The sequence below is a fragment of the Paramisgurnus dabryanus genome, chromosome 4 (genome assembly GCF_030506205.2).
Source record: "Paramisgurnus dabryanus chromosome 4, PD_genome_1.1, whole genome shotgun sequence".
Lineage (NCBI taxonomy): Eukaryota > Metazoa > Chordata > Actinopteri > Cypriniformes > Cobitidae > Paramisgurnus > Paramisgurnus dabryanus.
In genome coordinates this window covers 6,012,375-6,036,379 of record NC_133340.1, presented here as the reverse complement: position 1 = coordinate 6,036,379, position 24,005 = coordinate 6,012,375, and the positions used below count along the sequence as shown (strand labels likewise).

Here is a 24,005-nt window from a genome sequence, read left to right as displayed (position 1 = left end):
CTATTTCTGCTCATCACTCTCTTATCAACGGCAGATCAGTTGGCCGGCATGATTTAATTATTTCATTTTAAGAGGCGCTCGCAGGCTAAACCCCTCGCGCCCTCCCTCTTTCCTCCTGAGACCTGTCCATGGTGCTGAAGCCTTCAGGTCTCCCTTTTGAGCCTTTGCAGTCTACGAGTCTGATGTTTTTATCAATGAAAACTCTGACCCTGATAGCATTGGCCTCCATGAAGAGAGTAGGGGATTTACATGCATTATCTGTTGACGATTCGTGCTTTTAGTTTGGTCCTGCTGTCTCACTGAGACCCAGACCAGGCTACGTGCCCAAAGTTCCCACCACTCCCTTCAGAGATAAGGTGGTGAGCTTGCAAGCGCTGCCCCCGGAGGACGCAGACCCAACCATGGCTTTGTTGTGCCCCGTACGCGCACTGCGACTCTACGTGGATCGCACGCAAAGCCTCAGGACCTCAGACCAGCTCTTTGTTTGTTATGGTGGCCAGCAGAAAGGGAAAGCTGTCACTAAGCAGAGGATGTCTCATTGGATAGTTGATACTATCGCCCTGGCTTATAATCTTCAGGGTATTCCTTGCCCCTTTAATTTGAGAGCGCACTCCACACGGAGTGTTGCCTCATCTTGGGCTTTAGCTCGTGGTTCCTCGCTAACAGACATCTGTAGAGCTGCTGGTTGGGCGACACCTAATACGTTCACTAGATTTTACAGTGTTCGTATCGAGCCTGTATCCTCTCGTGTTCTTTCCTCATCAGGGGGAGCACGGAGAGCAGTCTCGCAGGTCGGCTTGCAGCCTCCAACTGATGCTTCATAACTGTGTCAGTATGGAAGGCCTTCAGAACAAAAATGCGTAATGGTTTGAATTGTTCTTCCTCCGCTGCCTTGGCAGCCTTTGTTGCGGAGCATTGGCTGTCAGCCTTTCACTAGCTGTATCCTCGCGAACCTACGTGTCTGGCTCGGGCTCCACATTGTGTCCCACCGGGTTCCTTTGTGAGTATTTTTCCGTGGGGTTAATCCTACCAGCCCACGTTTCCCTTAGCAGAGCACTGCTTTGCTTACACAGCCACGGCTGTCTTTATTCCTCAACTACGGTTGACTTCGCCCACCATTAGCCCTTAAGACGGGCGGTGGCTTCCGCAGCGTTCCTATCCCGCTCAGGTAGGGCGCTTCCCAGTCGCTGGCACTTCTGTGGGGTTAAAGGAACATCTAGTGCCCGGCCTTCTGCCTTAAAACCTATCTCCTCCTCCTTAAGTGGAACCGGAGGGCTTTACGCAGACACTGGAAGAGGTCAGCCCCTAGTGGCGTTTTGGTAGGGATTCCCAATTCGTCGGTCACGACGTGACGTCGTAGTGACCGACTGAAAGGGAACGTCTCGGTTACGGATGTAACCCTCGTTCCCTGAAGGAGGGAACGGAGACGTCACGTCCCGTCGCCACAGGTGCTGCCACCTGCTGTTTATCGGCCGGTCTCATTTTCCCGGCTTTCTCAGCGAAAAGAAGCTAATTTCCCTATTTGCACCTGCTGCTTATAAAGGCACCTGGCGGGGCGGCGCCAGCATTATGCAAATATCTCAATGCCAAGTTCATTGGCGTTTTAGTAGTATACGAAGCAGATTGGTCTCTCTAAGCGAGTTCCCAATTCGTCGGTCACGACGTGACGTCTCCGTTCCCTCCTTCAGGGAACGAGGGTTACATCCGTAACCGAGACGTTTCACGGCACCCAGGCTTCAGTTTCTCTTGATTTTACCTCTAATCATTTATGCTAATGATAATTTAGGTGAAGCTTCTCATGACTGCTGTGCTTATTATTTGCTTTTGTCAGAAAGCCTCACAGGCATTTATTCTTCTGCAGCGGAGTTTATAAAATGCCAACTACGGCTCGGGTCTTTCGAAAGAAAATATGGAAATGCTTGCGATTACCTCTGGCATCCATTTCCAACCCGATCACAAGCAATTTCATGCTATAGTCACAAAATATTTGATTTTTTTATTTGTGTTCATGGACACAATTTTCCTTTTTTGTGTGTGTTTCGAAGAGCAAGCATGTATTTTTTGTGTCATTTAGTATGAATTTCTATACAGTACATAGTTGTTTGTGTCCCCAAGCATGACTTTTCTTATACATATCATTTTATGTATTGTTTTCCCTTTTTATCTACCATTGTTGCTTGGGTTAGGGTTAGAAGACTTTTTTCTGTTATTTTAGACATCCTAACCCAAATCCCAAATCCAACCCCAAGCAACAAAGGTTTAAACATAGAAATATAATAGAAAAACCAATACATAAAATAACATGAAGAAGAAAGTCGTGCTGAGGGACATGAAAAGCAATATATAGAAATGCATGCTGAGTGACACAAAAAATACATTTGTGCTCCTTGACACAAAAACAAAAAGAGGGAAATCGTGTCCATGAACATGAATAATAAATCAAATACTTTGTGACAATAGCACGAAATGTCTTGAGAAAGGGTTGCCATGTCAGTGAAGTTTCCTTCAAATGTTGTCGACTTGCTGTGTGAGATGAGCTTTACATAGATTTTTAACAAAAAATTACTAGTGTAATGTACATTTGTAGCTCATTTTAACCTTAAGACTTTGCTACGAACTGCATATAGGCCCAGTATTAATAACACAAAAAATGTGATTTGTTGAAATAGTAATTGAATCACACTTATGAGGTACAAATGTCTGGAGAAACATCTGTGAAACAAGACAGCTATTAAAAATGCAAAAGCATATTCAAAAATTCCTTTGGCACTGAGAATTATTATGGGCCGAAGCTTATTCAAGCGTCGACATTTAGTTTGCGCGAACCTGACTGAAATGCCCCGCATTTATTCCGCTTTTGTTTACAGCCAGTAAAAGAAGCAAAAACACATCATGACCTTTATGTATAATCACATTTCAAAGTCAAGCGGTGCTCTCCAGATTTATGCAATAAAGATATTTTATTTATTTATTTTTGTTTCTCTTTTATTCGTTTCGGAATCCCACTAAAACACGTCTCCTTCGTGTTGTATGTCTTGTCACAAGCAATGGCTAAAAGTAGATTTTAATTAAGGTAAATGACATATAAATGGCAGATATTGGCACAGGCGTCTAGCAGCTAATCCTTTGGCAATGAGTTTCATTAGGCACAGGTCACAGTGTTAAACCCATCACACATCATCACGCATGATGCCTGGAGGAGGTTACATCGTATGTGCTGATGGACTTGCTGCCTTTTCGGCTTAAAATCTTGTTAACAAGACTTGGACTTGAAACTAATGGCTTGTATCTGTCTGTGCACTTTCAAAATAATTACATTAAAGGGAACACGGTGAACGTTTTAGACTCCCACCTCTTTTTTAAAATAGCTTCAGAGTACAGATTTTAGATTTAGAGAAAATCTAGCAAAAATTATTAGCTTGTAACTATGGCTGGGCACTATTCCTAACATTTACTTGACTTTTATTTTTGTTTAAGAAGAGTTTAAAATGTACTTTTCGGTAACACTTTATTTCGATAGTCCACTTTAGACATTTTACTAATTATAAGTAACTTTGCAACTACTTATCAACTACCAATCTTTAGTGAATTAGTAGACTGTCTGCTTAATATCTACTAACACTTTATTGTTATGATATCTCAACAGACATTCAACTGTCTGTTAGTGTTTTTGCAGGTGCATGTCAACTTATTCCACTAACCCAAACCTCTTCCCTAACCCCAACCCTTACAGTCTACTAATACACTAATGACAGTTAGTTGACGTATAGTTGCAAATTATTGAAAGTTAGTTGACATGTAGTTGCAAAGTTATTTATAGTTAGTAGAATGTCTAAAGTGGACTATCAAAATAAAGTGTAACCTACTTTTCTTTTGCTCCAATAAAAATTATGATTTGGATGGAACGTTTAAAGGGCCAGATATACTTAACAGTAGTGATGGAGACGAGGCCGCCTCCATAAAAAATGCGTTGGTCTTGAAGACACGGTCTGAGTCCTTCTCCTCCCACTGTGGTCCAAAACCGAGTCAAGACCGAGTCTTTGAAGGAACAAGTCCGAGACGTGTCCGAGAAAGCAGAAATCAGTCCGAGACCGGACTCAAGTACTACATCACTACTAAACAGGGCAAATAGCGTTCAAAAAGCGCTGATGGAAGTGAACATAAGAAGCTTTAGGGCAAGCTGTTTGTAAATCTGGCCCCATATGTTTAGTGCAAAAACTGTAAAAAAAATTAATTTAAACAGACCACAGCACTTTTCATTTCATTTGCACATCTATGGGGCGGTTTCCAAGACAAGGATTAGCTTATGCCAGGACTAGGCTTTAGTTTAATTATGAAATATAACTAGTTTTAACAAACATGCTATACTAAAAACATTATTTGTGAGCATTTTGAGGCAAAACAAAGGGCACTGATGTATTTTAAGATATGTCAGTGCAAGTTGTTTTCAGTTTGAACAGCTCTTACCTGTACATTTATTTTAATCCTGGACTAGTCTAATCTCTGTCCGGGAAACCGCCCCTATATGTATTGAAAATTCTGAATATTAGTTGATTTTGTATCTTCAACACAGTTATCTCAATACCTAATGTGCAGTATATTACTCAGTCCTACTTGTAACCCAGTAAGCGAGCCCAAAATGTAGATTTTTGGACCCACTGTAGGTTTTAGGTTTTTAAGAGCAACTTAAAGGAATAGTCTACTCATTTTCAATATTAAACTATGTTATTACCTTAACTAAGAATTGTTGATACATCCCTTTGTCAACTGTGTGCGTGCACGTAAGCGCTGGGGCACGCTGCGACACTTCGATAGCATTTAGCTTAGCCCCATTCATTCAATGGTACCAAACAGAGATAAAGTTAGAAGTGACCAAACACATCAACGTTTTTCCTATTTAAGACGAGTAGTTATTCGAGCAAGTTTGGTGGTACAAAATAAAACGTAGCGCTTTTCTAAGCGGATTTAAAAGAGGAACTATATTGTATGGCGGAACAGCACTTTTGGGAGTACTTCGACTCGGCGCAGTAACACCCTCCCTCTCCCATTATGAGAGGGGAAGGGGAGCGGACTTTTCAGGCGAGTTGGAGTACTCCCAAAGTGCTATTACGCCATACAATATAGTTCCTCTTTTAAATCCGCTTAGAAAAGCGCTACATTTTATTTTGTACCACCAAACTTGCTCGTATAACTACTCGTCTTAAATAGGAAAAACGTTGATGTGTTTGGTCACTTCTAACTTTATCTCTGTTTGATACCATTGAATGAATGGGGCTAAGCTAAATGCTATCGAAGTGTCGCAGCGCGCCAACGCTTACGTGCACGCACTAAGATGATAGAGGGATGTATCAACTCTTCTTAGTTAAGGTAATAACATAGTTTAATATTGAAAATGAGTAGACTATTCCTTTAACAATTTAAACCATTTATATAATATATGCAACATTTAACTAGCCACTGGTAATTTCATACACTGTAAAAAATATATATATGAAAATTAATCATCATTATTATTAAGATAAGTTGAAATTGTTGTTTCATTTATTAAAGCAACACCAAAGTGGTTTTTTTTAACCTTAAATGACATTTCCCATGTCGTTAATAAACTCGAAACGGCACTTTCACATTTGCTTTGCAGCCCTCTATCGGTAAAAACCGCACTAAGAAGTTTCCAACCGTTGGGTCGCGGTAGTTCAAGTGAAAACTACAAAAACTTGCTTTATGGCAAGTTGAAATCCAATCGGAGCCAGCTTTGCTTCAATAGGCTTAATTATTTTCGACAGTGGTAAAGGAAAATTCCGCTTCCAACCTGCAGGGGGAGCAAAGAGCAGAAACTCTTTAGTGTTGCTTTGAGCTATGTCAACTTACCACAAGTCAAAACTTAAAATAGTACAGTAGGTTGAACTGACTTGCATAACCATGATCTACTGTGATTTTCTGTTGTAATGTGACAGATTGTTACACTCTGTTTTAGTAGATCTAACAAAAGCTGTCACTGTGGCAGTAAAAAGTACACCTTTGTACCTAAACTGTGCATATTAGTTCTTCAAAGGTACAGATTGCTTTAAAGCTAAATATCTGTACCTAAATGTAACACATTGAAGGCCCACTGAAGTGCCTTGAAATGTGCTCCATTATTTGATGTAGTGATGATCTGAAACAATGTAACTATTGAGAAGACCCCCCTTTTTAAAATAACCAATAGTGTTTCATTTATGGCACAGTCCAGCAAAGATGTACTTTAATGCTCTAAAAATGGCTGCACTCTAAAAAATTTTGGGTTGTTTTTAACCCAAGGCTATTGGACAGAGGATTTGCATTTTTGGGTTAAAATGTCCCAAATAATGGGTTGTTTTTACCAAACTGCTGGGTTATTGTTAATCAACCACGTTGAAACAGCAAGTTGGGTTATTTGGGTCATTTGAACCCAGAAATTTGTTCTGTCCAATAGTTACTCAGCCCTGAGTTAAAAACAACTCAATATTTTTTAGAGTGTGGGTTATTTTTGAGTCATAATGGGTAAATATTGGACAGAACACATGCTGGGTTAAAATGACCCAATGCTTTGTTAAAAATGACCCAATGTTGGGTTGTTTTTATGCAACCATGGGATACACTGAAAAAAATGATTTATTCAGTTTACTCAAAATTTTTATGGTAAGTGGTTGCATTCAATTTATTTAAGCTACATTTAAACAAACATTTTTCTATATATTTGTTTTAAATAAATTGATTGCAAACATTTATCTAAAAAAAAAGAGTAAATTGAATGATTTATTTTTTTCAGTGATAATAACCCAACAGTTGGGTTAAAAAACAGCATTGGATCAATTTTAACCCACCGGTGTGTTCTGTCCAATATTTAACCATTGTGGGTCAAAAATAACCAAGCCATTTTTAGAGTATAATAAAACGTAGGTCGGGACGCTTCAGCATCTAGAGAGCATTTGATTGGACAGGAAATTTGATGAGAAGCTGAAGTGTAGGGTGATGTCATAATAAATTCTAGATTTTTAGGTTTTGAATGCTTATATCTTCTGTATGAGAATGTTGTCAATGTTTTGGACCATACCAGTTTATATTTATTCTTAAGCCTAACATTTTTATACTAAAAGGAAAAAAGTTTAATTTTAATTTCATGGGGACTTTAAGACCTTTTAATAGTACTGTTTCAGTTAGAGCTTTTGTACCTTTTTCTGTCTGTATACATTGAAACGGGCTTTTATTTTATCTCTTAAAGTTTCAGAACAACAGCTCACGTTTTATTGGTAATTATTTTACCGCAAATATTTACAGACATAAGCAATTTCAGGACAAACACAATGCCCTTTTGGTGATCTTGCTTGTCAAACATGAAACATCCATACCTGCATTAATTAAAAAATGTGTAGGTGTTGTCAAATGCTACGTCATGTACTGGAGCAACACTACTTCAGATCATGAGGTTTTTACTTATAAAAAGACTTTGACACAGAACACACAGTTGCAAGGTTTATTAGAGAATCAGGACTATAAAGGTATGCAGGATTCTACTAGTCTGAGCCAACCACACAACTAGTCCTTTTCTAAATGTAATACTATTGCCAACCTGGCTGCCATGGTTAGTGATACAGTAATAGAATTAAAGAAATTGAAATGCAAAAAAACTACAGTCTCATGTCATCGTACGGATAATATCGGGAAGAAGGGACAGAATCTGTTTTTGATTTACCATAAGTTATTCCTATAACTGAGTCATTTTAAATAATAATAAAAAAAATCATTCAGAAGGCAAACAGTTCTCCTGCCTTGGTTAGGGCTGAGACTTCTACTGTATACCATAGATTATATTACTTTATATCTCTGTGTATATATGGCCAGTCAGTGATAGCACTGTTAATATTAAACACCACATGAAAGCCCACACTGTAAAAGTCACTCTCATCTGTCAGTTTCTTTGTTTCTCATTTACAGTGAAATTTGGTTGGAAGAGGATGCATGGCCAAGTCCTCCAACTCACAGACATTTACTGGGCACATACACACACGGCGCTGCTCGAAACAAGAAACAGCTCGGAGAAAGTAAGCCGTAACGGGGTGGGTACGAAATCGACAGAGGAGGAATTCGGGGCGGATTTAAAAGGCGTCCATGGCCTTGAATTCGCTGAGGGCTTGGACGGGGGAGATGTGCTTCTTCTGCGAGCCCCTCCTGACGCGAGTCTGGCACTCCTCCGGCTTCTCTCTCTTCACCAGGGGCTTCTTTTCGGGGGCCTTCATGCGCCAGGACACCACTGGAGAATTGACCGCCGCTGTTCCGTACACCTTCTGGTATTTGGTGGAGGCCACGTAGGAGGCTTTGACCGTGAGGACCACGGCGTTCATCAGGTTCTTGGCCGCCTGGATGAGGGACGTAGCGCTGTCCAGCTGAAGAGCAGAGGAAACGCGGAGGTTAGCGGATTTACTGTAAATGAGTCTGGGATAGGGATGGAAATTTAATGCACATTTAATTTAACTACACTGTTGTTATGTGATTATGTTTCTAAAGTTATTGCCTAATTCAAGAAAGCTGTTATTGTTTCTGGTTTATTTTGATATATCAAGATGTTCATGTTGTTTCAACACAATTTTAAGTGCATTTCTGACACAAGCAAAGGAAGGTCAGGTCAATTGCAGTGCATCATGGGAAACAGCATCCAGGCAATGTACATTTGCATATCATGTACATAGAGTTCAGGTCTTCATGTCCACATCAAACAGACACGACCTTGCTACGAACCTCAAAAGGTCTGGTCTTTACTTCAGCTCTGCTGTGCACATCATGAATATTGCATTTTGTACATGTAACATGGTAATGCATCATGTTGCACATGCCTTTTGTTTTAGACTTTAGGGACATGAATGCATTTTAGCAACTACACAGAGCATCATTGATGTTATTCAAATCCGAACATGGATGACCATCATCCTGCAAAGTTTTTTTTATTGAATTATGAACTTGTTCATTTTTATCAATGTAAAATAAATCTTTGGTGTCCCCAGATTACGTATGAGAAGTTTAAGCTTAAATATAATATAGATAATTTATTATAACAAAATCACCACTTTGTAGGTGTGCGCAAAAATTTTCCGTTTTTGGATTGTCCTTTAAAATGCAAATGAGCTGATCTGGTTGGATAGTGCAGATTAAAGGATTAGTCAATTTTCTTATAAAAAAATTCAGATAATTTACTCGCCACCATGTCAGCCAAAATGTTGATGTCTTTCTTTGTTCAGTCGTGAAGAAATTATGTTTTTTGAAGAAAACATTCCAGGATTTTTCTCATTTTAATGGACTTTAATGGACCCCAACACTTAACAATCAACTTAACACTTAACAGTTTTTTCAATAGAATTTCAAAGGACTCTAAATGATCCCAAACGAGGCATTATGGTCTTAACTAGTGAAACGATTGTCATTTTTGACAAGAAAAATAAAAAATATGCACTTTTAAACCACAACTCCTTCCTCCGGCTGTGTGATGAGTCAGCGCGACCTCAGGTAATTGCGTAATGACGTGGAAAGGTCACGTGTTACATATATGAAACGCACATTTGCGGACCATTGTAAACAATAAACTGACACAAAGACATTAATTATTATCATTCGACATACAACAACGTCGGAACTGTCCTCTTTCTTCACACTTGTTAACACTGGGGCGTAGTTTCGCATACATCATCCTTGACCTCTTGACGTGATGACGTTTTGCATGAGGTCGCGCTGGCGCATCACAGACCAGATATAGACGAGCAGTTGTGGTTTAAAAGTGCATATTTTTATTTTTTCGTGTCAAAAATGACAATCATTTTGCTAGATACAGTAAGACCCTTATGCCTTTTGAAACTCCGTTGAAAAAAAAACTGTTAAGTGTTGAGTTAATTGTTAAGTGTTGGGGTCCATTAAAGTCCATTAAAATGAGAAAAATCCTGGAATGTTTTCTTCAAAAAACATAATTTCCTCTCAATTGAAGAAAGAAAGACATCAACATTTTGGATGACATGGTGGTGAGTAAATTATCTGGATTTTTTTTAAGAAAATGAACTAATCATTTAAGGGGCGGTATTATCCCCTTCTGACATCACAAGGAAAGACAGATTTCAATGACCTGTTTTTTTTCTTGCAGAGAATGCTTTACCAAAACAAAATTACTGTGTTGTTCTTGTACACATTGTCTAGGTTGACAGAAGCACTGGAGACCCAATCACAGCACTTAAACATGAAAAAAGTCAGATTTTCATGAAATGTTCCCTCTAGGCTAAACTCAGGATAGCAAACCTCCAGGACCGGATTTAAACAGTCTTGTCCTATAATCCATTGGTCATACTACTAACCATACAATGCATCTCTCTATAGTAGTGAAACATACCCCTGAAACGATGAGTTCTCCCCCTAGGTTCTGAACCTCAGCCTTGACTTTGCTGCAGATGTTGAGCTGGTGGCAGTAGAGGGCGATTCTCTGGAGGTAAGCCAATAAGTCCTGTTTGCAGGCTGAATCAGGGCACTACGGGAGATGAAAGACACAACAGAGGCTTAACCTTTGAATATGCAGAGCAAATATGTGGTGAGGGGGTGACGTTATCTAAGTGAAGTTTGTGCCATAGTGAGCATGACTCAAAGTGTGTGTCATCATCACATATTGGTTGAAATCTATGGCATTACTCATCATTCATAAATCCCTCGCTTTTACCATGACCATTTATTTCCTTTATAGGAACACTGTACACATAAATATGAAGCACAGCACACTAAATTAATGCTGGATTGCAGACTCAATTTGTAAATACTTTCGTCCCAGAGGGTTAGCAGAAGCAGTTTAAAATAGACACGGGCACAGTAAATCATGACTGTTAATTTTCTGGAAGTGATTTTAATCTGGTGGCACCGGGACAAGTAGTGGGTAGGGGAAGGTTGCAGCATGTTCGTGATGTCATGACACAGCATTTGCTTATCTGTATTGATTGGGTGATTATGATTTTTCTTCTTGGAATGGCTAGTCATGCAAACCAATGAATATTTATGAAGTAAGCTCTAGCCTCCAGAGTTGGCATTGGTAAACTGGCAACGTATCAGACCAGCTTTAGGCTATTTGCTAAAATATATTTTTTAAAAACCTATCAATTTCTGATTGTTATTTTAAAGCTGATTTGTATTTATTTATTTAATAGGGACCATGCATATTCATGAACAATGTTGTAAAGACAAACAACATAACGCATAACGCTTGCCTTTATATCGCCATCTCTTTGATGAAATTGCAGATTACTTTCTGTAATTTATCTATATGTGGTTTAAAGCAAATGAAGTTAAACTGACATTACTTGTAAAATTGTATCTTACATCTGAAATAATAACTGTTATTAGCTTACCATTGCAAATCGACGACAGAGACAGTTTTGAACACTGCTTTTTATGTACTTGCTTAATACCAGACCAGCTTTAAGCACATACTGTACAACAGTGGTTCTCAAACTGGGGGCCGCGAGACGGTGCCAGGGTGGCCCCAGTTTTATGGCATTTATGAAAACATTAATTTATCATTAATTCTGTTTAAACTTCAGAAAATAAGGCTACTAACCAACAGCTCTACATTGTGTCATAAATTTTCTTTGGGGAAAAGCAAAGGATGCACAGTTCATCAGACGGGGCCGCATGCCAAAAAAAATTTAAGAACCACTGCTTTGCAATACTGTCCAAATGTCTTAGGGGTGGTTCACATTTGTTTTCCGTGTGCAGATACATTATTTTGAATGTAGATGAACAGCAAGCACGCTCAAATAGAGAGCAATGGAGTCACGATGCGTCATTATTTGAGCGTGCTTGCCGCATGTCTCCAATCAAAAGAATGTATTTGTGCGTGAGAAAAAAACGTGCAATGTGAACCGCTGCGAAAGCGGTGCTGTCGCGCATTCCACACCGTTTTAGATGCAAAATGTGAACCACCCCTTAAGCAACCACGGCACCATTAGATTTGTTGTTTTTACATTTGTATAGTGACCATATGCAGTATATAATGACGTGCACGATCTTAATTTGAGGGGGCTTGCCGTGCGTCAACATTCAAAATAATGTATTTGCGTGCAAAAGATGCAAAATGTGAAATGCTGCAAAAGCGGCACCGCCACGCTTTCCGCAAGGTTTTAGACGCGAAATATGAACCACCCCTTAGGCAACCTTGGCACCATTAGGTTTCTTGTTTTTACATTGGTATAGTGACCATATGCAGTATATATCGACGCACAACGTCTTTAAGCATGCTTGCCACCCGTCTACATTCAAAATAATGTATGTGTGCGCAAAAGACGCAAAATGTTAATGGCTGCGAAAGCGACACCGCTACGCTTTCCGCACGGTTTTAGACGCGAAATGTGAACCACCCCTTAGCCAACCATGGCACCATTAGATTTCTTGTTTTTTTTTCATTGATGTGTGACCATATGCAGCATATAACGCGTGCCATGGCACCATTGGATTTGTTGTGTTTACATTATATACTGCATATGGTCACTATACCAACGACGTGCACAGTCTTTATTTGAGGTTCAAAATGTGAACCACCCCTTAGGCAACCATGGCACCATTAGATGTGTTGTTTTTACATTGGTATAGTGACCATATGCGGCACATAATTATTTCTCAGTCTCTTTATTAGACTACAACATGAAAATACAGGAAATTTATTTTTAAAATAAAAAAACAGAACAAATTTATAAGCTAAAGTGACAAGTATTTTGTGTGACCTCCCTTTACACCTGAACAATAGCAGGAATCTGCAGTCTCTATTAAAACTAAATGAAATGAAACCTCAATTTCTAAATCTAATCTAATGACTTTATGACTTGAGCTTCCTCAAAAGAGTTCAAGATGTGTTTAATGTCAATTGGGGTCACACCAAATCCTAACATGTGCTTCAAGAAGCTCTTCTGTACTGATTTTTTTTTAAAATTTTGAGTACATATTTATTCATTAAATTTGCAAATAGAAATAATCATTAAAATTTATTTTATTTGTCAACAACACATTTGCTCGTTTTTTTCTACCCTAATACACTGTGGGTTTAATCTCCTCGCAACAGTGTAACAAATTGTCCTCCTGAGCTGACCAAAAGTTTGGTCGACTTCGCTAAAAGTTCAATTTTCCGTGGCCCCGTCTAAAGTCATGCATGAGCGCCTCCAGTTGAACATTTTATACCCACCATTCCCTTCTTCCTTCATTTTAAATCCTCCAATTTTAGACAGACAGCACTTCGCATGTCAAGACAAGATTACGGCTACATTCTTATTCCACTGACGCCGAGGTTACAATAACTCTATGCAAAGTCACCAAGTAATAAGTCCTACCAGAAGTTGTTGGCTGTATTTTTTCTTCCCTATAGCTTCACATGAACTTCGAATGAAAAAGACTGATGAGACATTTAATAACTGTTGAGGCTGCTTTATCTTTGACACGGCTGAGTGGCTATAACATCCTAAGCGTTTAGGACTCGAGTGTCTCTCCGCAGGAGGCGACCACTTACTGTGCCGTGAAACTGCAAGGGGGAAAATGGAGAAAGACAGAAGGAAATCACATGGAAAGTGAACTATTTTTTCACACTTCGGGGGGAGTATGAAAGACCCAGCAGGTTCGGGTCAACCGTCTCAAGTACGGCAGCATACGTCGAAGCCCTATATAAATTAGGCATATTATACCAAGACTTTGTTTCTGAATCAGTTTATATTCTACCCAGAGGAGCTTGGTGATTATTGAGAACCTGATTCTGTTCAACACCTCCTACTCAAGAATCCTTTCTGAAATGAATACGGCCCCTTGATGAGTCCTGGAAACCCCAGATGGCCATTAGATGTAAATACTCTGCTAGTGAGAAAAAGGTTCGGTAAGGGACGAGGCAAGCCACCTGTTCAGACGAACCAACAAAAACAGTGTGTGTGAAATATCTGGCAACGGACACGATAGATCGGCGCTTTGGGCAGAACACAACGGCCTGGGGGAGGAGGTCTTTTTTGGTAAGCAGAGACTGTCTGGTCGTCTCTGGTGCGCTAAAACACTCGTATTACACCCTGATCAGCATTCCGATCGGATTTCTCTCACCATTTTTTCTTTATCTAAGGGAAAAAATGAGAACAACTAAAACAACACGAGTCTTGGCCAGTGGTGACACAGCAGGTTTCAGGCGTCTTGTTGCAACATTCTTGATTGCTTTGCCAGAGCTTAGGACAAAAACAAGTAGATCATTCCTTAAAGTGTCGTTTTAGTGCTACATTAAAATAAACACTCGCATAATATTGTTGCTATCATGCACGCATAATGTCCTTTGCACAAAGACACTGTTTCACACCCCCCCCCCCCGGCCTTTCTTTTCAGTTACAAGCAGTTGAATGAACGGACATTAAAGCGTCGGTGAGCAGGTTCTGAAGAGGGGGCATAAAGAGGATCTCATAAGAGATTCAGCACCTCACAGGAGCTAATTATATTAAAGGCATCCCAGGGCTTTGATCTTTTACTTTAACGAAGATAGAGGAGACCGTTAGAGAAGATTCTGACCTGGTCAGCCACAGCGCGGGCGAGCTTGTCCATTCTGGATCCAGCCTCTGCAATTTTCTTTGCGGCATTGATCACATCAGAGGAATTCTTCAGAGGGCCTTTTCCCCTGTCGCGGCACAAAACCAAGATTGTTACTCTATTAGCTGGCTCCTCAAAGCGGCCTGGAGTTCACACGCTTCACAAAGCAATATCATCAAACCAGACGGCCATGTGCTGAACATGCATTAACAAAAATGCATGAACCATCATTTGGCAAAATCTGATTGTGAGATTAGCAGCATCAAAGTTTCAATCTTTGACATGTCCTTTATCAGTTATTATTAAAGAGATCAAGGTATATATATTTCACATATGGAATTTCATAGACTGGATCACTAATAATGCATTGCATTTGTTGCATCATTGTTGATGTACCTGGTGAAGTCGGTCATTTCCATCATGATCATGCACATCTGCTTGGCCAGCACGATGATGTCATTTCCGTTGTCATCCCACTTGGCGACCTCGGCGTCCAGCTTACTCTTCTCCTGCCGGAAACTTTCCACCTGCTCTGCGATCTTGGCCTTCTCCTCCTGAGGGAGTTGAGCCATGATGGCCTACGGATGCACAACACAAATAAGGTCGATATAAAACATTTCTCAGATGTGAGAAATATTCCTCTGAGGTTGGTTAAGTTACATAAAAAGTAATTATTTACTAGTTACTAATTACATCTAATTAGATTACTGTACAAAAACTCTCTCCAAAATTATTTTATTACTTTCTTAATCCTATTTAGTAAATGATACAAAAATAGGCTTGAAACGGCTCGAATAAATCATATAAAAGTACAGAATAAATTATTCTGGTCACACCTTTTAATGTCGAATTCTCACTATTAACTACTTTTGCCTCAATATACTCCTTATTACTGCTTATTAATACTTAATAAAGTAGTTGTTAAGTTTAAAATGGTAGAAACTGGGTACACTGTAAAATTTTTTAGCATTTTTGTCAAATCAACACATGTTTATTAAAATTAAGTTATAAATTCAGGTTGAAATTAAGTTGTCAACTTTTTTAAGCCAAAGCTTTGAAAAGTAGGTTGATTTGATCTGCAAAACCAAGTTGTTTTAACTTTGTGTTGCGCTTTTTTTACAGTGTAGGATAAAGGATGTAGAATAAGGCTTTGCAAATTAGGCAATACTATGTGCTTTTTAAGTACTAATAAACAGCCAACATTTCAGTAATATTAATGCTAATAACCAACCAGTTAATAGTGAGAATTGGAAACTACACTAAAGTGTTATCATTATTGTTATTAACTCACCAAAGTTAAGGAAAAGTTTGAAGGATACATAAAAAACAGCATTTTAATGTTAGATTTTAAATACTGATGTTAAAGGGACACTCAATTCCTTTTTTCTAGCTCTTTCTAGCATACAATTTTCCAGCTCCCCTAGAGTAAAACATTTGATTTTTACAGTTTTGGAATCCATTCAGCTGATCTCCAAGGTCTGGCGCTAGCACTTTTAGCATAGCTTAGCATAATCCATTGAATTTGATTAGACCATTAGCATCGCTCTCAAAAATGACCAAAGAGTTTTGATATTTTTCCTATTTAAAACTTGACTCTTCTACATCGTGTACTAAGACCGACGGAAACTTAAAAGTTGCTATTTTCTAGGCAGATATGGCTAGGAACTATACTCTCATTCTGGCGTAATAATCAAGGACTATGCTGCTGTAACATGGCTGCAGCAGGCGCAATAATATTACACAGTGCCCGAAAATAGTCCCCTTGGTAACTTTCAATAGCAGGGGACTATTTTCGGGCACTGCATAATATTATTGCGCCTGCTGCAGCCATGGTCCAGCAGCAAAGTCCTTTATTATTACGCCAGAATGAGAGTATAGTTCCTAGCCATATCTGCCTAGAAAATCACAACTTTTAATTTTCCGTCAGTCTTAGTACACAATGTAGCGACAGAAGAGCCAAGTTTTAAAAAGTGGAAATATTGGAACTCTTTGGTTATTTTGAGCCCAGTGCTAATGGTCTAATCAGATTCAATGGATTGTGGTAAGCTATGCTAAAAGTGCTAGCACCAGATAAATGGATTCCAAAACGGTAAAAATCAAATGTTTAACTCTAGGGGAGCTGGAAAATGAGCATATTTTCAAAAAAAGTGGAGGGTCCCTTTGAATCCCCCATTGTATTAAATATACTTGTTTTGCAGTCCATATACAGTATTTCGTTCAATTACATCAAAAGTAACTGTATAAAAATAAAAGTAATCCCTTACTTTACTCTTCTAAGTAAAAAGTAATTAAATTGCATTAACCAATTCATTAGTAAATAGTTACAACCAACAATGGGTAACAGGAATAGTTGAAGCTAAAGTGAAAATTATCTGATTATTTAATCCCAATCCCATTTTTTGCCATTAAATACGAATGAAGAATGGAAATGAAGAGCAGTTTTCAAAGAACAGCTTTAGCCACACGCCCACAATTTATAAGAAAAACATCATAAAAGTATCATAAAAATGTTACGGTTCAGAGAAAAAATTACATGGGGTTGAAATGATATGAGAGTAATAAATGAACCAGACAATACCCCTTCATTCAGAACCAAAAATAACAACCGTGTGACATTGTTTAACCCCACTAAAATGCCTCTGTGTAAAGTTTTCAGACTTGACACTTCATCATAAGGCCTTCTGGAACCCGCCGACATCTCTTGCTCATAAAGAGAAAATCCATCCTCCTTCCCACCTCCCTTCCTTGTCAAGGAATAAATTCTTTCTCCATAGCGATTCCAGGCCGGTCCAAAAGGGCATTAATCTCCTTGCAAGGTCACGGATACAGTTAAGGCGCAATATTATTTTTGAGATAAATGTATAATTACTTCAGTTCTTACACCAGTCAATGAATTATGCATTTGTTCAACAGTGACTATGCAGCAATACTGGACATCATTAAATATACAGTCACGGTGAAACATGAGCTTCGAGAGAAGTCTATATTTGCAGTTTGACAAGTCAAAGGTTTCGTCTAAATTTATAAGCAAAGATAAGCCAAAGGATGTCATAACATAAAAGCTCATTAAGACCCAGCTGCTCATTTTTATAGCTTTTTGCTTGTTTATTTAACAAGCAATTATACATTAAAAAGTAAAGGAGCCCTGGGAGGAAATGTGATTATATGATGAAACAGATTTTTTTTTTTTCCCGCACAAGCTATCCGCTCCTGGGCTTTTGCAAATGAAAGGCTGACGCAACTGCGTCATGGAGTTGTTATTGCTCCATTTTACCACCTGTGCATCCCATTAGACCTGTCAAAGCAACACCAAACCTCGCAACCAATCAGCTCTTTTTGAGCTCTTATATGTGTTTTGGCAATGTGGACCGGATTGCTTGTCGAATGTGTTTAAGCAGCCACAAAAAACACCTACTCTCCACCTACTGATCTGATGTGATGTACCAAGCACAATGTTTTTACATCGGACCTAACTTCTAGTGCGAACCCACAGTGTTCAGAGCGATTTTTAGACTTTCATTGATATAACTGAAGCGGCTCCTCTCCGCCCTTCTCAATTTTGTTTCATTCTGCGAGCGCGTGAAAGTTGTGCAAGCTTTTTTCAAAGATTGCTCAGAAATATCTGAGAAAGCCTGTATATACGTATACAAAGCGTTGTGCAACATTTTTACTAACACAAGCAGTTGATTCTGACATAATAATAGTGCGCGCCAATTTAAACCCGTCATTTCTACAGCCTGCTTTAAACAAATACAGAGAGACTCGCCCACAGACCACCTCGCCCCCCTCAGTTATCAGGACAGAAACAGTTAAAAGTGGACAAAAGAAGATGCCAGGTGTAAATGTAAATGTTTCTCTCTCGTCCATTTGTGATCCGATCGACCAAAACGCATCTTAATACCAGGTGTAAACAGCCTCTTTGTGCCTAATGTGCCTATTAAGCAGCCAACCAGATAATAATAAGCCTACAAATCAGCCAATCAGAAAATAATATGTCTACAAGGCAGCCAATCAGATATTAATTTGCTTGTAAACTAGCCAGTCAGGATCATAATGTGTAAAATGAGTCTGCGAACAAATGGTTCTTTTTTATCTTGCGAGAGAACTTAAACAAATTTATTAAACCAAAAGTCGCAGGGGGAATTTACTAAGAAAGCATGAACTGCACCTGCAAAGAGTGCTGTTTATTTCCATGCACTGTTTACATCATTTTACCGCTCGATTCGCTTAGGAAATTATGCAGATTAGGTAAAGCTGCAAACACACCCAAAGTGTTTGTGCTGAGTGCATACGGAATGGTACTACCTTATTTCCGATTTTGCAGGTTGGCTTTGAGAATACCCCACACTACACGATCTAATATACTGTATAGTATTAGTGTACTCTAGTCCAGGTACCCAAATTGACTCTTTAAAATGCTGAGTGCTCACCCACACCACATATCTGGATACACTCTAAAAAAAAAAATGGTTCTATATAGCACCAAAAGTGGTTCTTTGCTTGTAATAGCACCGGTGAAGCACCTGTGAAGCACCTGTGTAGAACCACATAGTGCCATGTAGAACCATAGTTGGTGCTATAGTGGTGCTATATGGCCCCCATATGGTTCTACACAGGTGCTTTGCCAGTGCTATATGGCACTAAAAACGGTTCTTCTATGATTACGAGCAAAGAACCACTTTTGGTGCTATATAGCACCGTGTGTTTTTAGAGTGTATGTAGCTGGTTCCAATTCAGTTCTCCATTTGCTGAAATACTGATTTCATGAACAACAGAAAATAAGACACAAACATGTCTTTTACATGAATCTCTACTTATCGTCATCCTAATGCAAATATCACTGGGCTTTGTGAAGTAAGGAATAATTGATGACGGGACGTTGAATTATTTGACAATAATGTACACCCACTGGAGTCACATACTTCACATACACTCTGAAGACACCAAAGACTTATTTTACATATGTTAAAAGTCTCATAAAATTACGTTTTTGTTTTTTTTAGTTCGGAAGAAGCATGGTCATGCAACAGTTTTTGCAGCATCCCTCCTCCACCCTATCACCTCAGCTATTTCATCCATCCCAGTTAAAAAGGGTTTACGCAGTACTCTTGTGTTCAGGGCTAAAATTTTGTGCTCGAAGCCCTCCCATTGGACAGCAAGTCAGATATGCTTTACCTCATTCCCTATAGATTACATGTGTTAATGTGAACTCATGAAATGTCCCCTTTGACCTTAATGAATATACCATGAATTAACATGAAAAACTGTACTGACATTAACTTACATTAATAAGAATTAATACATAATGTTGTTCACTCTTTGTCCATGTTAGTAAATGCATTTAATAATGTTTACTAATACAACCTTATTGTAAAGTGTTATTAACTTGTTATTTAAACCATGCTTTCTATTTGTTTCCTCTAATTCATGCAAGAAGATTTTTTACCAAGACTAATTGGTATCATACAGTGTTATGGTGTACGCGTGTGAATGCCAGCAGTACTCCTCAGCTACGTACTGATATTCTTCTAATGTCTTATAAGCAGCCCACTGTGCACTATTCACACATACAGTAATGTGGGTTAAGCCTTGAACCCTGCTGTCAAACATTGGCTGACATTCACACATATCGAGAAAGTGACATTGTCTCATTTGTAGCCATACTTTCAAATGCTGTACAGTCACCGCAGGGGCTGAAATAATTTATATTTGGAGGATTTTTTTTTAGTTTTTAATAGAAATGGGCGATAAGACCAAAATCTTGCTCAAAAGAGTTTTTTTTTTACTTTTAATAAGGTTTTTGTTATTAATTTAATACCATAGAATTTTCATAATTTTTAAAAAGTCTTATTAACCGTAGAAAAGTACGGAGCCCAGCAGGTCACCCTTTGGAGACCCGCAAATCCATGATCACGGCCTTGTAATTTGTCCCCTCAGTTTATAAACCGTACTTACATATTATTAATCTGTTCCCTTAGTTTTACAAATTGTGTGCACAAATTAATAAACCGTACGCACGAGTTAACAATCAGTGCTTTGATACCGTACCCTCAGTTTTTGCAAAACCGGTAGCGCCGCCATCTTAGACTCCTCTGTATTCAGGAGAGAGTATTAGCGCAGTGTACGCACTTTTCTTAGTGACGTATGACAAATTCGGAGGGCGGGGGCACAGAGCAGCAGCAGAGTAGCCTCCGTAGGCTGCGTAAGCTCTCATCCTGAATGAGGACGCGATTAAGATGGCGGCGCTACCGGAAGGTATTTATTTTCGTTAATAAAGTTTTAAATATGGATATTTCTACAACAACACCGGGCGGATTACCCTCAGAAGACCTTTGTTTATCATCCTGGAGCCGTTTGGATTTAATTTGTGAAGGATGGACGCACTTTTTTTGGACTTGAAGGTCGTGGACCCCGTAACATTACATTTAATCAACTGAAAGATCTAAAACACTTTCTAAAATATCCGAAAATGTGTTTGTCTGAAAAACGATGGACATATACTACTCGGACAGCTTGGGGGTGAGTAAATCATGGGTTTAATATAATTTTTGGCCAAACTATCCCTTTAAATCGACCTCCATTAAATGCTTGACCTTTATGTACTTGATCAGTGTGAGGTTTGTTGTGTTTAATACCAACAACTAATACATGCAAAAATGGTACTGGTATCTCTGACATGGTCTTACCTATTCAATATTAAAGATATCAGGGGTATATTTTCTAAGAATGCTCTTAAAAAAATGATGCAGAGGATTTTATGTAGAAAAATGAATTTGTTTTCACAGACTGGTTCTCAAATATTGACTTGGACTTTTAAAACCGACATAAACTCCTACTATATGTGTATATAAATAATGTTTCTTGTAAAACTGAGAAACGAGTGCACTCACTGACAGACTGGCTATCAGCGGTGTGGTAAATGTTTTATGTTGTGAGTAAATCTGACGAAAGTGACAAAAGGAAAGCGAGATGCTGTTTGGTGTGATGTGCGAGTCACTCACTCTTGCGCTCTGTCCAGCAATAAGTTGGTCATCTTCTGTCTGGACGCTGGTGCGACTACGGGCATCATAGTCCTCCTGTTCGAAGTCAGAGTCGTCTTCCAGCTCTTCTGGAGTCTAAACAGAAATACACAATAATGTCAATGAAATTTTATGTTTGTGACTATGGATCTAAGCCCCTTAAATTTTGTTGTTATCTTTACACATTTAAGCTCTAAGACGCTTTAATTCAAAGCGACTTACAGTACATTCACAAGGGGCAAAAGCATTAATACTTGACGGAAGGCTTGTCTGAAGTGTGGCCAACAGCCAATCACAGTGGCTGCAACACATGCTCCGGTCTTGCATAAACAAAATCATCTGGCTCACACTAAGTTATTTGCATAAGGCAATCTGATTGGCTGACGCACACGCTGGCGCCTGAAAAGTTAAATATTGTTTAACTTCTGCCGCGAGCAATGGCAGTGAGGCAACGTTGACGGATCCACAATTCAGTTCGGCAACACATAACATCAATCATTAAAAGTGAAAGAGAAGCATTAACATCTACACCCTGTGTGAATGTACCATTACAGTGCATTACAAGGCATATATTATTTTGTTCCCTGGGTTCAATGATGTTTTGCATTTGTAAAATCCAGCAGACCCTTTTATCCAAAGGGAGTATTTGACTTGAATTAAATGAATCATTGTGCTAAAGAGAATCAAGTCAGATTCATTTACTGATTAGTCAGTGATTTTTACCCTAAATTACATTATTACACCTGTAGGTGTCCCAGTTCCTGTTGTTCATTTGTAATGGAGATCTCTTATGAACAAAGACTCATGGAATAAAGGCTGTATTCATTCAGTAGGTCCACCAATAACCTTTTTCATAATCCACACTATAATGCTGTCTGTAGCATGTCAGCCTTCAAAGCAGTGGTTCTCAAACTGGGGGCGTGAAATGGTGCCAGGGGTCCCAGTTTTATGATTTATGTTTTGTTATTTGTTTTATGTTTTATAAATGTAATTCATTAATTCAAATTTTGATGATGTTTTATGTCATGCATTTTCTTATTTCCTTCTTTAAAAGGGTCATGAATAATAATATTGAGCTCTGCTTTGATTGGCTGTTTCTCAGAGCAGTTCAGTTCAGTAGCTCTGTGTGTGTGTAAGCAGACCTTATGTTTGAGCCTTGTTAATGGAATGGTAAGTTTAAGGTTTTTTTTTTTTTAGTATGAACTTGCAAAACTTTAGCCTAAACGTTAGCATATAGCGCTAACTCAGCAGCAGTCACAACTTTGTTTTTAGCGTTGTAACAACAACGAACTTAATTAAATGTGTAATTTGATGTTGGGCGTCTAACATCAGAGTTGGTGTTATATTGAGATCGACCTGCTTTCCAGTGGTTTTTTTTGCATGCACGAGGTTTACATAAGGAGGAGGACATAATCAGGTTTAAGGCTCACTATATGTCATTACCACGTACAGAACTCTTATTATTCATCTATGCCTAGATAAATACAGTTTTGCATTCTACAACTCTTTCAAAGGCAAAGGAATGTGACAAACGCATTCACACACTTCAGTAAGAAGGGACCTCATTGAACAAAGTAGACAAGAACAATTCATTCGCTTATAGCATGAGATTCGTTCACAATCTAAACACCCCTAGAAAGCATTTTAAACTCAGAAGAGACATCGCTAAAGGGTTGCTGTTGTCAAAAGTCATTTTTTGCTCCATTTAAACGCTACATATGCTGGGAAGCTTAAGGGTGTTCTTGTGATCCGTTTAATGTCCTCACGCGCTCTATTTCAGTGACAATTTGGGACGCAAACTTCAACGGAGATCACAAGAACTGTGCTTCGCCTCACAATGAGACCATAAGAGCTCTGATCAAACATAAAGAAATGCCAGCCATTAAACCAGTCAAATAAATAATTCACTCATCCCATAGTTTGAGTTACAAGTGACTTGCATCATTGTTCCTCAACTCCCTTTTGGGTATCTTGTGAGCAATATTAAAAGAAGAGGCCTCTTAAAGTAGGATCAAATGATGTGTGAAGGGGGAAAAGCCTCCGGGTTGTTCGAGTTTACGATGCGATCTGTTTTCTTGGATTCTGCCTTCCAGTAGTTTCAACGTGCAAAAATACCCAATCTTGCTTGTGTGTCTCTTAACTAATAAGCAAATTGAAGAAAGAAGAACTCAAAGCAGGCACTTTTTGAGCTTTATGGTGGCGAAACTCTTCCAAATTCACTATTGATTGATTTACTGTAGGTGACTGGCAGCAAATTTCAATCTGGCAAACTCTTCTTAGTTGCTTTGTTCAATAAAATCCCAGAAGATGAAGACACAGATGAATAGTGTATAGATGACAAATAGTCGTAAAAGAAATAACGTGGTGTACATTTGTGTGTGATCTCATCTCGAGTTCGCAAGTCTGTTTAGA

The 24,005-nt window shown here is 38.8% G+C and overlaps 1 protein-coding gene across 1 annotated transcript in view; it reads right to left on the bottom strand.

Moving 5' to 3' along the window:
* Positions 1-7,478: 7,478 nt before the first annotated feature.
* ctnna2 (catenin (cadherin-associated protein), alpha 2) overlaps positions 7,479-24,005 on the bottom strand; it is a 565,129-nt gene continuing 548,602 nt past the window's right edge. The window contains exons 14-18 of the mRNA XM_065265453.2: positions 21,576-21,689; positions 14,971-15,152; positions 14,557-14,662; positions 10,385-10,519; positions 7,479-8,402 (exon numbers count right to left, since the gene is read on the bottom strand). Coding sequence (XP_065121525.1) covers positions 8,115-8,402; positions 10,385-10,519; positions 14,557-14,662; positions 14,971-15,152; positions 21,576-21,689 — 825 coding nt within the window. The 3' untranslated portion in view covers positions 7,479-8,114. The remainder of the gene's footprint in view (positions 8,403-10,384; positions 10,520-14,556; positions 14,663-14,970; positions 15,153-21,575; positions 21,690-24,005) is intronic.